We start from the raw sequence: 13,514 nt of genomic DNA on the forward strand, positions 1-13,514 counted from the left end.
AAAGCACAGGAGCAGCAATTACATATAAATCTGCTGGAGCTCAGAGGGATCCGCTTGGCATTACTTGCTTTTCTGCCAAGGATAAAAGGTTCGCCGGTGTTGGTAAGAACAGACAACATCACGGCGATGCATTATGTTAACGAGCAAGGGGGGACGAGATCTCTCTCCCTGTCTCAGGAAGCCCAGGAGATATGGGAATGGGCTCTGCAGCAAGGAATATCATTGGCAGCAGAACACCTCCCGGGGGATCAGAACGTCAAGGCGGATACTTTCAGCAGGCTAAAATCCTCCTGCCACAATGGGAGCTAGACCAGGGGACCCTGGACAGCGTCTTTCGAAGATGGGGAACACCAATAGTGGACCTTTTCGCTACAAGGGAAAACGGAAAATGCCAATACTTCGCAAGCTGGCATCACCAGAAGGGATCTTGGGGGAATGCATTTTCCATGGCATGGTCTGGCATCTTTGCCTACGGTTTTCCTCCAATTCCTCCTCTCCCCCGCGTACTGGTGAAGATCAAGAAAGAGCCGTGCAGACTGATCCTAGTAGCCCCGTGGTGGCCCAGACAACACTTGTTCACGGAACTACTGCTGCTGTCGGAGGACTGTCCAATTCGGTTGCGCCTAATTCCATCGCTTCTGACAATGTCCAAGGGGCAGGTGCTCCATCCGGACCCGAAATCCTGCGATTAGCAGCCTTTCTCCTGAACACTGTGAGTTTAGCCATCTGAACATCTCACACGAATGTAGGGAAATCCTGTCCAAGGCCAGAGCGGAGAGTACCAACAAAACCTACAGGATGAAATGGAAGAGGCTTTGTCTTTGGTGTAAGAGACATGATATTCACCCTCTTACTGCTGCACCTCATCAAATTATACCTTACATTCTGCTGTTAGCAAAGTCCGGATTAGCACACGCCTCCATCAAGGTGCATTTGGCTGCGTTGTCCCGCTACAGGAGGTCATCGCCAGGCCCATCTTTATGGTCCTCTAGGATTATCAAACAATTTATGAAAGGGATATTCAGAGTCTTTCCACCAGTAAAGCCTCCACCACCATTATGGAATCTGAATATTGTACTCTCTCAATTGATGAAGCCACCGTTTGAACCTAAACACAGGGCAGACCTGAAGTTCTTGTCCTGGAAAGTGGCTCTTCTCATTGCATTGACTTCAGCGAGACGAGTAGGTGAACTACAAGCGCTCACGATTCAGGAGCCTTTCTTGCAGTTCCAGGAGGATAGAATGATTCTCAGGACAAACCCTAAGTTCATTCCGACGGTGCCAACTGATTTTCATTTGAACGAACCATTGGTGTTGAAAAGTTTCCTCATCCATCAACAGCGGCAGAAAGAATATTGCACTCGCTGGACGTTCAGAGATGTATGAAATTTTACTTGAAAGAAACTAAGGCATTTCGCAAGACATCTCAGTTATTCGTCGCCTTCAGCGCACCCAGGAAAGGGTTCCCACTGTCGAAGAGTGGAATTGCCAGATGGATTTCCAGTGCAATTGTCTACTGTCATCAAGCTGCTGGAAAGCCTTTGAATGCACAAGTCCGTCCCCATTCCACGAGGGCGGTGGCCACATCCACTGCACTGTTTGGAGGAGTGCCAATCCAGGATATCTGCAGAGCAGCAACCTGGGCATATATGTACACCTTCACCAGGCACTACTGCTTGGAGGCAGCCGCAGAATCGGATGCGGCGGTGGGAGAGGCGGTACTGCGGAATATCATCCAGTAACGTTGAGTCTTTCTTGCATCCCTCCATCCATAATTTCTTTTGTTTACAGAGTCACATTTTATATAAGTGTGGATATATGTATATACGATTATGCTTCATTTCTAATGGTATTGCATGATTGTGTAATGTATCAGGAAAATGTGATTTTTTTTTTTCCAGTGCTCGCTATTCTGATTCAGGCATGTGAATCTATGAAAGTTCCAATACTGGAGTAAGAACATAAGTTACTTACCTGTAACTTTAGTTCTCCAGTATTGGAATCTTTCATAGATCCACATGCACCCACCCTCCTCCCCTGAGAGGCTCACCTCGGATTTAGCACAGGAAGTGTGTTATTTGCACAAGTGCGCGAAAAATCTGAGGGGCAGAAGGTTCTCTCAGGAATGTTCTAGAGGGTGAGGCGCTCTGATTGGTTCAGGGAAAAGTTTGGGCCTTTTTTACATAACAAAGGCTATGGGTTGCAAAAGGGAAATGGGCCTAGGCCTCTTTTCAGTTTGCTATACTACTAAGCACTGCTTTTTTATATACCGGAGACTCCCGTCTCAACGACGGGAAATGATTCAGGCATGTGAATCTATGAAAGATTCCAATACTGGAGAACTAAAGTTACAGGTAAGTAACTTGTTTTCTTTCTCCTCATCTGTGACCCTACTAGTAGGTGGAGTTCCAGGGCTATAACTACCTGCTATCTACAGTGACTGCATAAAGGGCTGTAAAATGCTTGATCCATTCCCCCTCAGGAATGTGACATTCTGAGTGGCTTGGTCCTTACGACCACGATAGGTAGCCAGGTGTAAGAACAACCAACATCCTTCCCCTTCGCTGCTTCCAGAGAAGGCCTCCTAAATCTTAATATCCCACTGAGCTTTGCAAGACTTAATTATTTATTGTAATCTTGTCTAGCTTGGTAATATCCAACCTTACATAACTTTTTAGGGCTTTTATCAAATCTGTTTTCGCCTCTGTACAATGTTTTTAAAACCATGCATGCGATTTAGGAGTACGTTTATGGGATATAACCTCTCTTTTGCAAACCAAATATTGTGGGTGGCCATTATCTGGGAAGAAAAACAGGACAGATCTTTTAATGTCAGAAATATGCAATGGACTGTATCATAAATCTCACATAGAACACCTCAGTATTTGAGACCTCCTCCCATCTTACATCACACCTATTGTTTGTCGATGTCTATTACATTGGAGGGGTCATTAATTTGTACCCACTTTACTTTGAGTGCAAGGGGAAAGTGATCGCTTTCATGGCAAACCATGACCTTCATATCAATCAGCTCATGCCAAATCCTAACGTCAAGGAGTGTATAGTCGATATTGCTAATATAGTCCCTCCTGGTGGGACCACTAAACTCCTGGGAGGATTAACTCAGTCACCAGCACCTAACGGATCACAAATTGCAGTTACATCCGGAGGTGGCACAGGCAGTTTTCCAGTATAGGGAGAACCCTGGCTTGATCTTTTCACCGGTGCTAGAACACACAATGTCAGCATTTTTGTGTGCTAGACTTTTCAAGACTCTCTATAGGAGACATATTCCACTTGGAGTGGAGCTTGGGAGTCCTGTAGCCTTTCTGAATTTCCACCCCTCTTGGCTCTGGTTCCTAAGAACATCAAGTCTGACCAGACCGCCCTGGGCCAGAAGGGTATAGTATTCAGAACTTCTGGACATGAGCATCTGTCTTCCGGTAAAGTTGCTGCATCAGGATGCTCTACTGTTGCACACTGCACCGCCATACATGGAGATTGAGTCGCTGCAGCTTGTCTCCTTTTATCTTCTTCCCAAATTCGTAAATGTTATTCTGGCAGTTAAGCAACCATCTATTGGACTCTGGGACAAGTTTGTGGCTTGGTGTGGCACCTGTTAGAGCGACCTGCTACAAGCTAATCTGCCTAAAGTGCTGTTGTTTACTTTGTTGTTGGCCCACCAAGGACTTGCTCTGGGAACTGGTAAAAGCTATTTGTCAGCTCTTTTCACTTTTACAAGGTTGCCTGATCAACCCTCTTAGTTTAAATTAGTTGTGATGAGATGTTTTGAAGGTTTACTGTATATGTTTTTTCAAAGCCCTTTGTGATGCCAAAGTGGGACCTAAATTTGGTTCTCACTTTTTTACTGTGCACTCCATTTGAGCCAATGCGCAGTTGCCCTCTACATTGCTTGACCCTGAGAACACCTTACACAACATACTTTCCAGGCAAACTGGTGGTGAGTAGTCGAGCTGCATTTTTGCTGAAGGTCGTAACATCTTTCCATGTTGGGTAGGCTATCACCTTTTCAATTTTCTTTGCCCTCCCTCATGCGCCGAAAGTGGAGGACACAAACTATCAAAGAGAGCCCTCCATTTTTACATTGATAGTACCATGGACCATCAGATGGACGATCAACTCTTTCTCAGCAGTAAAAAAGGAAAGACATTGCAGAAAAGATCCATCTCTAGTTCATATAGTGTATTAACATCTGCTAGGTGCTAACTAAGAAGTAGTGATCTAATGTATTGAGGGCTCATTCCATTCGGCCTCAGGCTGCTACCACTGCACTGGTACTCATAGTGCATGCCTTGCACATCTTTAAGGCTACTACGTGGGCATCAGTGCACATGTTCATGAAGCACTATTGACTTGACAGTCCGGTCCATCGGGATGGATATTTTGACCATCTGGTCATGCAGGATTCTTTGGGCTGAGCCATTCCACAGACCTGCTACTTGGGGAGGTGCTGCTTTGGTGTCTATTCACAAATTGAGGAATCTGCAGTTGGAAGTATCCACTAGAAGAGCAAGTAACTGACATTCAGCAGCGCTGTTTCTGGTAGATACACTATTAAACCACAGATTCCTCACTGACACTTCCTCCTCATCGTTCAGTGGAATTGACTCTTTTTCCATCCTAAAAGATCCCAACCTAGAGATCTGCACACAAGGCAATTTGCTGACGTGTTCTGCACCCGAGGTGTGAACAAACCTTTAAAATCAGGTGACGTCAGGGTGCCTGGGTGGTCATTATATGCAGCCCCAAAGATGGTGAAGTGGAGCCAATCAATGCCACCTACTGGTGCACAGGAGTACAGCTTTTGAGTTTCCCAATCCAGTCTGACGCCTTCGGGAATATTCGCAAGATGAGGACTCTGCAGTTCAATAGAGTATCCTCCAGAAAGAGCATTATTGAAGGTAAGAAAAATTGTTCTTTACTGTCTAGTCACTATTTGTTAGCCACTCACAGCTTTTCTTTTATTTTTAAGTGACTCCACTGATGAGCGAGAATCCAACGCAACAGAAAAAGAGGAGCCTTCGGAAAAAAATGAAAAGACTGAGACATCATACAGTCGGGAGAGCACAAGGTATGAGAGTCAGGCACCTCAATATACATTTGTAACTGATAGAGTACCAGGTATTAGTGTTCATCGCACTACATAGGTTGCACCTTCGTGCACTCTTCTTCTGAAGTCTTATAGAAGCAGTGAGAGCTGTAAGTTTGGGACCAATCCATGCACCAGGTATGTTAAACAGTTAGCTTTTAGTATGATGACATTTAACGACAGTTTGTTTATATATCACCTCTAAACATTAGAGTACCATGCACATGGTATGACAACACTCTTGCCAAAGGGCACACAGCAAGCTACAAGGTAAGAGAGAATGTTGCACCAGTCAAAACTGCACCATCATACCAAACATTCATATTTTATCAAATGAGCTTCAATACGTAATGTCCTAGATTGATTACTTACAAACACTAATAGTATAACTGAGGTTAGCAGCACCCTTTCTCCATAGGCTAAAGGTGTGTGAATGCACTCACACTCGACGTTCCCAATTACCACACTTCTACGCGAAAACAGCACACGTATATACATTGAACACATCCCACCTCCTCATGCACACCACCTGCACCACACATCTCATACCACTTCCAAACACCCACTTTCAGCCAAGAGGCAAACACATTTATGCGCAGACACGCACACATACACACACAGCCATTCTCTCTGGCTTGCTTCTCTCTCGCTTCTCTAACTATATGTACAAATGGGTATTTGCTTTTGGTCTTTGCTCTCTGTGCTTTAAGTGTGTTTGCTGCCTTTGCTCTCTCATCCTTTATGTCTGTACCGTTCCTTGTTCCCGCTCTTGGCACCCTTGCTTGCTCCTGCTCTTGGTGTCCTCCTTGTTCCTGTTCTCTGCACTTTTCCTGGCCACTGCTTTTAGCGCCCTTCCTAACCCTTACTCTTAGCACCCTTCCTGGACCCTGTTCCTAGTACCCTTCCTGGCCCCTGTTCTTAATGTCCTTCTTGGCCCCCGTTCATAATGTCCTTCTTGGCCCCCGTTCTTAATGTCCTTCTTAGCCCCTGTTCTTAGCGCTGTTCCTGGCTCCTGCTCTTAGGGCTCCTCCTGGCTCCTGCTCTTGGTGCCTTTCCTGTCCCATTCTCGTGGTGAGCATCCTCCCCCTTGAGATTGGTTATTTTCCTTTCCCAACTTTTGTAGCCTTTGCTTTTGTTGCATATCCTGATCCCTGATTCCATGGTGTTCATCCTGACTTTTCCCCTCGGTGCTCATCTTGGCTCTTGCCGCTTGGAGATGTTCCTCTGTGCTTTTCCTAGCTCTCTTCCTCTGTGCTCTTCCCAGCCATTGATCGCTGCATTGTTTCTGGCCCTTTAGATCTGCATTGTCTGTGGCTCTTTCTCTCTGTATCCTTCCTGGTCTGTGATCTCTGCATCCTTCTCGACCCATGCTCTCTGCTTTCTTATTGAGCCTTGCTCTCTGCAGCCTTCTATACCATTGCTCTCTGAACCTTTTCTGGACTTGCTCTGTTGAATTTTAATGTCCCCTTTCCTGTGCACTTGATGCCCCTCCCTAACTTCTTCAATTAGGATTTTGCACCCTTGTCAGCCTCTAGTTCTGATTCTTTCCTGGACCTGTTGTACATCTTTTCTGGCCCACTAGTCTGCAGCCTATCCGGTCCCCAAAAATACACCCTATACAGCCACCTCTTCTGCATTCTTCATGCCTCCCCATTTTGAGGCCCTCCTTGTCCTACATTCTAGCTCATGCTATGATCTTTATTGACCTCCCTTTATTTCTTGGAGTGGGCCTTCATGAGCCCAGTTTTCCTCCTTTGCACGTGCCTTCTCTGCTCCCACCCATACACAGTCTTTTTATGCCCCAGATTGCCTCTGTACTGGTTATTTCAACCTTACTTTGTCTCTTGCGTTCTGCTTCCTGTGCTCTTTGATTCTCTTCCTTTTCCCTGTGCCCACCTTCTCAGCTCTTTTGCCACTACTCTTTCTTTCCTAACCTTGCTGCATTTTGTCTTTCCAGTATCCTCACCCCTGACTTGTCCTTCCTCGACCCCATTGTCAGATTTTCCCAGACTTTCATAAGTATTTTTATACTGCTCTAGCCCCACTACCTTTGTTTCCCTTCCTGGCCCTTTTAGATAGTTGTCCTTTCGTTACATGTGCCTATTAGGCTTCCAATCCCATACCTGTTGCGCTTTCCACCTCTGATCCCAATCTCCTCTTAGCCCAAGACTTCTGCTCCACTACTCTCCCTGCATTCCTTTTTCTGGCCCCTCCTTCTACCTGCAATGCCTTTCCTACTTCATCCATGTCTGCACTTCCATTTCCACACTTGCACTTCCATTTCCACACTTGCTCTGTGCATCCCATTTTGAACACTCCAGCCTTGATTTCCCCTTTCCCTTGCTATATCTCTGGTTGCCATACTTGATTTTGTTCTTGCCATTTCACTATTTGTCCTTCGTTTTATCCTTTGTGCTCATTTATTGCTTTTTGTTTACTGCCTAGGATGCCTGTACTCCGAGCTCTTCTACCTAATTTTGATTTGCACTTACTTTGATATCTTTAGCATTGTTTCGTTCTGTCTGCTCTATCTTCCTCAATGTCCCTTTCTTGATTTGCTTTCCATTCTAATTCATTTATTTGGCCACCAACTAGAGCTTTATGAGGGATGAAAAGGGTAATGGATCTCTAAAAACAGTCTGGCCAAAGTAGCGAACTAGGAATCCTTTCCAAGAGACAAGGCCTATGTAATTAGGGACATAGTCTAAAGCAAGTAAACTATAATCCTGTACATTACACAGCATGCCACTTGACCAGTATTAGGGTAAGACTTTGTGGGTTTTTTGTTATTGCATCCGGACATATCCCATACTAATTAACATACAGCCTTTCTGAAATCATTCAACAGCATATCTCGCACATCTTCTTCCCTCTCTGCATCACTATTTATGCACGCTGTACTTGTGCATGTTCTTCCTTGGGTCACTCGTATTCACCATGCCTCCCCCACTCCTCATCCGGTCTCTCTATCTCTCTCCTCAGATGTAGTCACAGTATTTATTTTTCCATTGGCACTATTAATATTTCAACAGATGTCTATACCTCTATCCCACTCTTTCACATTGTAAAATGACAATTACAATTGCCACATGACTGCTCTTCTGTGTGTTTTACAGGGTGGCCAATGATTGAGTGAGCATGTAGTTGGACCACTTTTATGGCCACATGCAGACCCTTTTTGGTGGATCACAGGGTAGCTTAGTGGTACGAGTCCTCAACAGCTGTGGTTGAGTTAGTTTTCCACTAGTGTCCTAGAGCTGTCTTACTGTGGCTCTTCAAACTGGGCCAAGTATAACACTTTCCACTCTTGACTGTCAGTGTAGCAAGGGCAAGCAGCCACAGCCTTTTCTGAGGAAGTGTGCAAGGCAAGCGCTCCGACATCACCGAACAGACACAATAACATAATGTCTAGGCCAATGCTTAATTATAAAAAGAAAGTACTTTAACCTCACAACAGCACTAAAATATTCACATTTTATTGAAAACTATGTACAAGGTTGTCAACTAAGTTGCATGAAAATAATGAGGGGCAATACACCCTTCTTCCTGGTATCTTCCCAGTACCCTCCACCCTCCTTCTGACAACAACACAATCCCACATCTAAAGTCCACAAAACCCTTCCAGGCCAAATGTGCAATTCACTTTATCTAATAATAGCAAAAGTATTTTAGCCCACGGCAGACTCCTCTGCATGCGTTTCAATCTGAGCTCCCCAGTGCAGGCTATGCTGTTGGTTTTATAGCTTAGATTCTGTAGCAGTGCTGGCAGCACAGTAGGAGCAAATTGAATTCTGCTCTTGCAGCAGCTGCTCCAGTCCCTTTTAAGCCTTCCACAGTCTTGCTCAGGGCGACAGTCGCAGAGGTAATTGGCGTCATCAACCCTCCTGTCCTGCTACAGTATTGGTAGTTGTGATATCCTTGACCAATCCTTCATGATGGTGTCATCTGCTAGTTGTTGCCATGGGCTGATTGAGGCTTCTCGCGTAGAGGGCAATGTGACCTTTCCTCACAGCATCAGCAGCAGCGCTAGTCTCTTAGTCTATGGCAATCTACCAGGTGACCTAAGTAGTTGTTCAGGCATCATCTTATTGCAGCTTAAAGGGATACTGATAAGAGCAAATAGGAGGCCGGAGGACACCTTCTAGAAACTGGTAATTCTGGCTTAGCACTTCGGGGAAGTCAGATTTCTCAGGGTGCTCCTCACATTGGCAACACACTGGGCTTCTCCTTTTGGACTGTCTCTCCTGCAGGCCAGATACACTCCTTCACTGACACAACAGGTGTGCTCACTTTTTGACACTTCAGGAATATCCTCAGCTTCTCCAGTGGAAATTCCAGTCTTCAGGTGATATCCCCTTACCTCTGGGAGAGCGGTTATCTGATAGAGACTACTAGCCACAGATTCCTTCACGTAGAATTATCCCCAGGCGTGAGACTGGATCCGGAAACTTTTTTACCACAGCATCCCTGCGCGCCGGGGTGACATCACGCGACTCCGCCCAGGCGTCAGCGTGGTCACATAAGACCCGCCCGACGCCCCTACGTCAGTTTTTTCCTTTTCCGCGTGCAACTTGGATCCGGTCCTTGCTATGGGCCTGTTTTGGGCCCTTTTTTCTTCATTTCTTTTGGTGGAACAGTGTGGGAATGCCTTCGGGTTTCAAAAATTGTACGTTTTGTGGGCGTCTTATGTCGGCGTTGGACCCGCACCTCATTTGTATGTGGTGTTTGGGGAGGATCACAGCACCACCGATTGCGAGGCCTGTCAACAGTTGAAACCGAAGTCGCTGCGGGAGCTCTGCATGAAACCTCTCTCGGCGTGTCTCTCCAGGTCGACGTCCTCCCCTCGGTATGCTTCGGCGGACGGCTTTATGTTCGGCCGTGGTAGTCATCCTCGCCCTTCTCTGATGTCACGTGAGCGTCGCTCCTCGATGGGTAAGTGTCGCAGTTTGTCACCGGGGGCTGGGTTCAGGCCTACCAGAGGCATGGACTCTCCGCTGGTGATACGGCCCTGCGTGTCGTCCTATCCACCGTTTCCCGGTGTTGGGGCGTCGAGAGTTCAAACGGAGACCTACTCGGCGGCTTTGCAGGCCTCGCTGGCGTCTCCCCCTCCTTCCCCACCTCGGGCTTTGGCGCATCCCTTGCCATGCGCAGGGCCATCCATGGCGCCGCCGGTGGCTCCGGACCCGGCGCGGACTGGTTCGGATCCAGGCTTAGAGGTTGTGGTGCTGTTGGGGTGTGGCTCCTCTGGGGCACCTCCTTCAGGCCACGGCTTCTCTGCCTCGCCGCAAACTCCTGCGGGAGTCTCTGTGGTGTCGCGGGAGGTTGCCAGGGCTCGGGTCGCATCCCCGAGCCCCTATCGGTCTCTTGACAGGGTGGTCCTGTCTTAGCCCGAGGTGACACAGCTACGGCGCCAGCAGCCGTTGGACTGTGCGTAGCCACAGGGGTCGGTGAACCATCCTCGCCCCGTGTCGAGATCAGGTGAGGACCCCTTGCCCCTCTCCGGGCCCCTCCCGTCCTTCCTCGCAGGCGGCCGCCTCGATGGGGGGCGAGTCGGAGGTGAAATCGTCCCTGGCACTGCCTCATGGGTTGCCGAGTGATCTACGCCTCATTCTGGGTGCCGGCTGGGGGAGGGCTTCGTGTCACTCCCCAGGCCCGTCTCGTTACCCCACGCGGATAGCTACCTTGGTGGAGGTTGGGTCGGCGCCGCTCCGGGTCGGCTCCAGCGCCGCTCCGGTCTCCGCTCCGGTCCCTGGTGCAGGGTGATTTGGAGGAACCTTGTCCGGCGATGCCGGATGGTGCCGGCACCTCACCTCAGGCAGCGGACTCTACGGCTCCGCGCAGGGATCGTACCGCAGATTCGTCTTCGGACGCTCCTTCTTCTCCGGAGGCAACCTGTATATTGGTGTCATCCTCCCCGGAGACTAGTCGCCGTGTGGTGTCTTTTTCACCGGCGTCGATGGGCGGCTTCCCCCCTTCCTGAGGCAGAGGTGTTTGTCGGAAAAGCAGCAGCTCCCTCATTCGTCAGCTCCTTTTGACTTCCAGGTGTGGCCCTTGCCTGCCCCGCTATTTCGGGGACGGCCGCCTTACTTTGCAGCCGTCACACATGGAGGAGATGCTTTCCCCGCCGCTGGGCCCTACGGAGGTGGGTGCAGGCTTCGCTCACGCGGTGTCCACGGCTGTGGGCAACCTGTGTATGAGTGACGACCCGGTGGCTCACTTTCCGGCAGACCATCTATTGGAGGTCCTCCGCCAGGGCTCTGGTGGGAGAGAAATCTTGCTTCCCTTTGGGGGTTCCATCCTTTCTTCCTTGACGGGGGCTTGGAGGCGTCCTGCCTCAGGGGACCCGGTGCCTCAGCATCTTCTGCACGGGTATTTCCCGGCGCCGCGTGACCCGGCGTGCCTTTCCCTCCACCCCTCTGCCTCCAGTCCTCTTTTGGGGACTGCTTTTCCCTCCCTGCCGCCACTGTTGACTCCGCCGTCCCGAGAGGCCCGCTGGCTGGACTCTTGGGGGCGCAATATGTTCGCCTCGACCAGTGCTGTCCTGCGGGTTCTGAACACCTTGTGTGTGCTGGCTCGTGCCTCCTCCTGTTTGTGGGACTCGGCTGAGTCTCTGAGACCAGCAGCGTCCCAGGAGGGTGGTCAAGGGGACTTAAGGTATCATGCTTTGGATGGCCAGGAGCTGGCAGCGTTTAATCTCCGCTCCGCCCTGGACATCTCAGAGGTGTTGGGCCGGGCCATGGCTTCCTCGGTCGCTCCCCGTCGCCATGCTTGGGTTCGGGATGGAGTATTCCCTGATTACTCATTGATCTGCCGTTTGATGGCAGCCTTTTGTTTTATGCCCCTGCCGACTCTGCCATCTAGAGGCTCTTGGCAGGGCTCCGTCCTCCTCCTCGTCCTCCTCCTTATAATCCTCCTCCTCCGTCCCCTCCTCAGTCATTCCTGAGTCGGATTGATTCTGGCTGTGGAGTGTGTTTTCTGGCCATTGCGTCCTTCTTTGGGATTTTGGCATTGTTTGTTGATTATGTGTATGTGTTGGAATTGTTGCGCAGACTTGGCCCTGAGATTAGGCCTTCTGCTTGCTTGGGCTGCTTGTCAAGCCTTTCGCTGGGTGTTTTTTTCCCCGTGGCTCTTGTGTTTGTTCCTCTGTTGCGAAAGTTCTTCCAAAGAGGGTTCCCATGTTTGGGTCTTATCGTCCCCTAGGTCATATAGCTTGCGCTCTGCTGGAGGGTTCTGGTCGCCTTGGGGTGCCTGTTCTCCATGGCATTTGGGTAGGTTGCTTTTGCTCCTTGAGGTCGTGTGCGGGGCCACTCGTGGTGGTGTGCCCGGGCATCTCTTCCTTTCCCTGCTCCTGTCCTGATGTCTGGTATGCTCCTGTGTTCTCCCTTGCCAGGCGCCGCCTACTCGACCTTCCTGGGCCCTCGGGGTGTTATTCTCCTTCTTCTTCTTCTTGCTTCTGGCGGTTTGTCTGCCGGCGCTGTTCTGGCTGGCAGGCTGCTCTCCAGCTGGAGCGGGTTTGCCTTCTTTTCCCTCCTTTTCTTGGGCCATCTAGGCTTCTTCTTCCGCTTTTTCTGTCTTAGTCTTGGGCGGAAGGTATGTTGCCTTGTGGGGGAGTGGGATGCTTCGGCCTCTCCGCCCTTGCCTTTGGTTCCTCTGCTGTGAGTGTACGAGCCTCTTCAGCCTTCTCTTCCCTCCTACATTCCCTTGGGGTCGGTAGGGTCCTGCTTGTGGGGGTTCCCCTTGCCTGGCAGGGACAAGGTTCTTCCTGGTCCACAGATCTGGTCCCCTGGGGGGGCCTCTGTTCTGTATTGGCTGGTGGGGTCCTTTCGCAGACCCTCCTTCCCTGGGGGTATTGCTTGGGTATCTATTCTACGTGAAGTAATCTGCGGCTAGTAGTCTCTATCAGATGTACGAGTTACTTACCTTCGGTAACGATGTATCTAGTAGAGACGATTCTAACCGCAGATTCCTTCACGGCCCGCCCTTCCTCCCCTTTTCTTCAAGGACCCTTGGATTTGTCTTTGGTATTCGCCTCCCGGTGGGGGGCTGTGTCTCCTGTGAGTGCCTTCCTTGTTTGTGACGGGTCGCTCCGTCTGGGTGCGGTTCATTCCTCCTTGGTTCTTGGAGGATGGGATTTCGGTGTTGTGATGCCCTGCTGCTCTGGTTACTCCAGGTTTGGGGGCGATTGCTTTCTATCCCTGTCCTTCCCTCCCCTCCCTTCCTTCCAGTGCTATCCCCTGATTAAGGGTCATCTGGCCATGTCTTGTCCCTTGTGGGTGGTTGCCCTCTATGTTGGGGTGGCTTGGAGGGTTGTTGGCCCTTTCTGTCTTGGGACTGTTCCCCTTTCTCTGGATGGAAGTGGTAGGTTTACTACGTGTACCAAGACTTTATGCATGTTCCTTGCCTC

The 13,514-nt window shown here is 49.4% G+C and overlaps 1 protein-coding gene across 3 annotated transcripts in view; it reads left to right on the forward strand.

Annotated features, from left to right (window-relative positions):
* Positions 1 to 13,514, forward strand: part of DNAJC16 (DnaJ heat shock protein family (Hsp40) member C16) — a 296,465-nt gene that overhangs the window by 233,473 nt on the left and 49,478 nt on the right. For all 3 annotated transcript variants that reach the window (XM_086922178.1, XM_086922179.1, XM_086922177.1), the window contains exon 13: positions 4,994 to 5,092. In XM_086922178.1, the coding sequence (XP_086778304.1) occupies positions 4,994 to 5,092 (99 nt within the window). The remainder of the gene's footprint in view (positions 1 to 4,993; positions 5,093 to 13,514) is intronic.

This window comes from Lissotriton vulgaris, chromosome 5 (genome assembly GCF_964263255.1).
Source record: "Lissotriton vulgaris chromosome 5, aLisVul1.2, whole genome shotgun sequence".
Lineage (NCBI taxonomy): Eukaryota > Metazoa > Chordata > Amphibia > Caudata > Salamandridae > Lissotriton > Lissotriton vulgaris.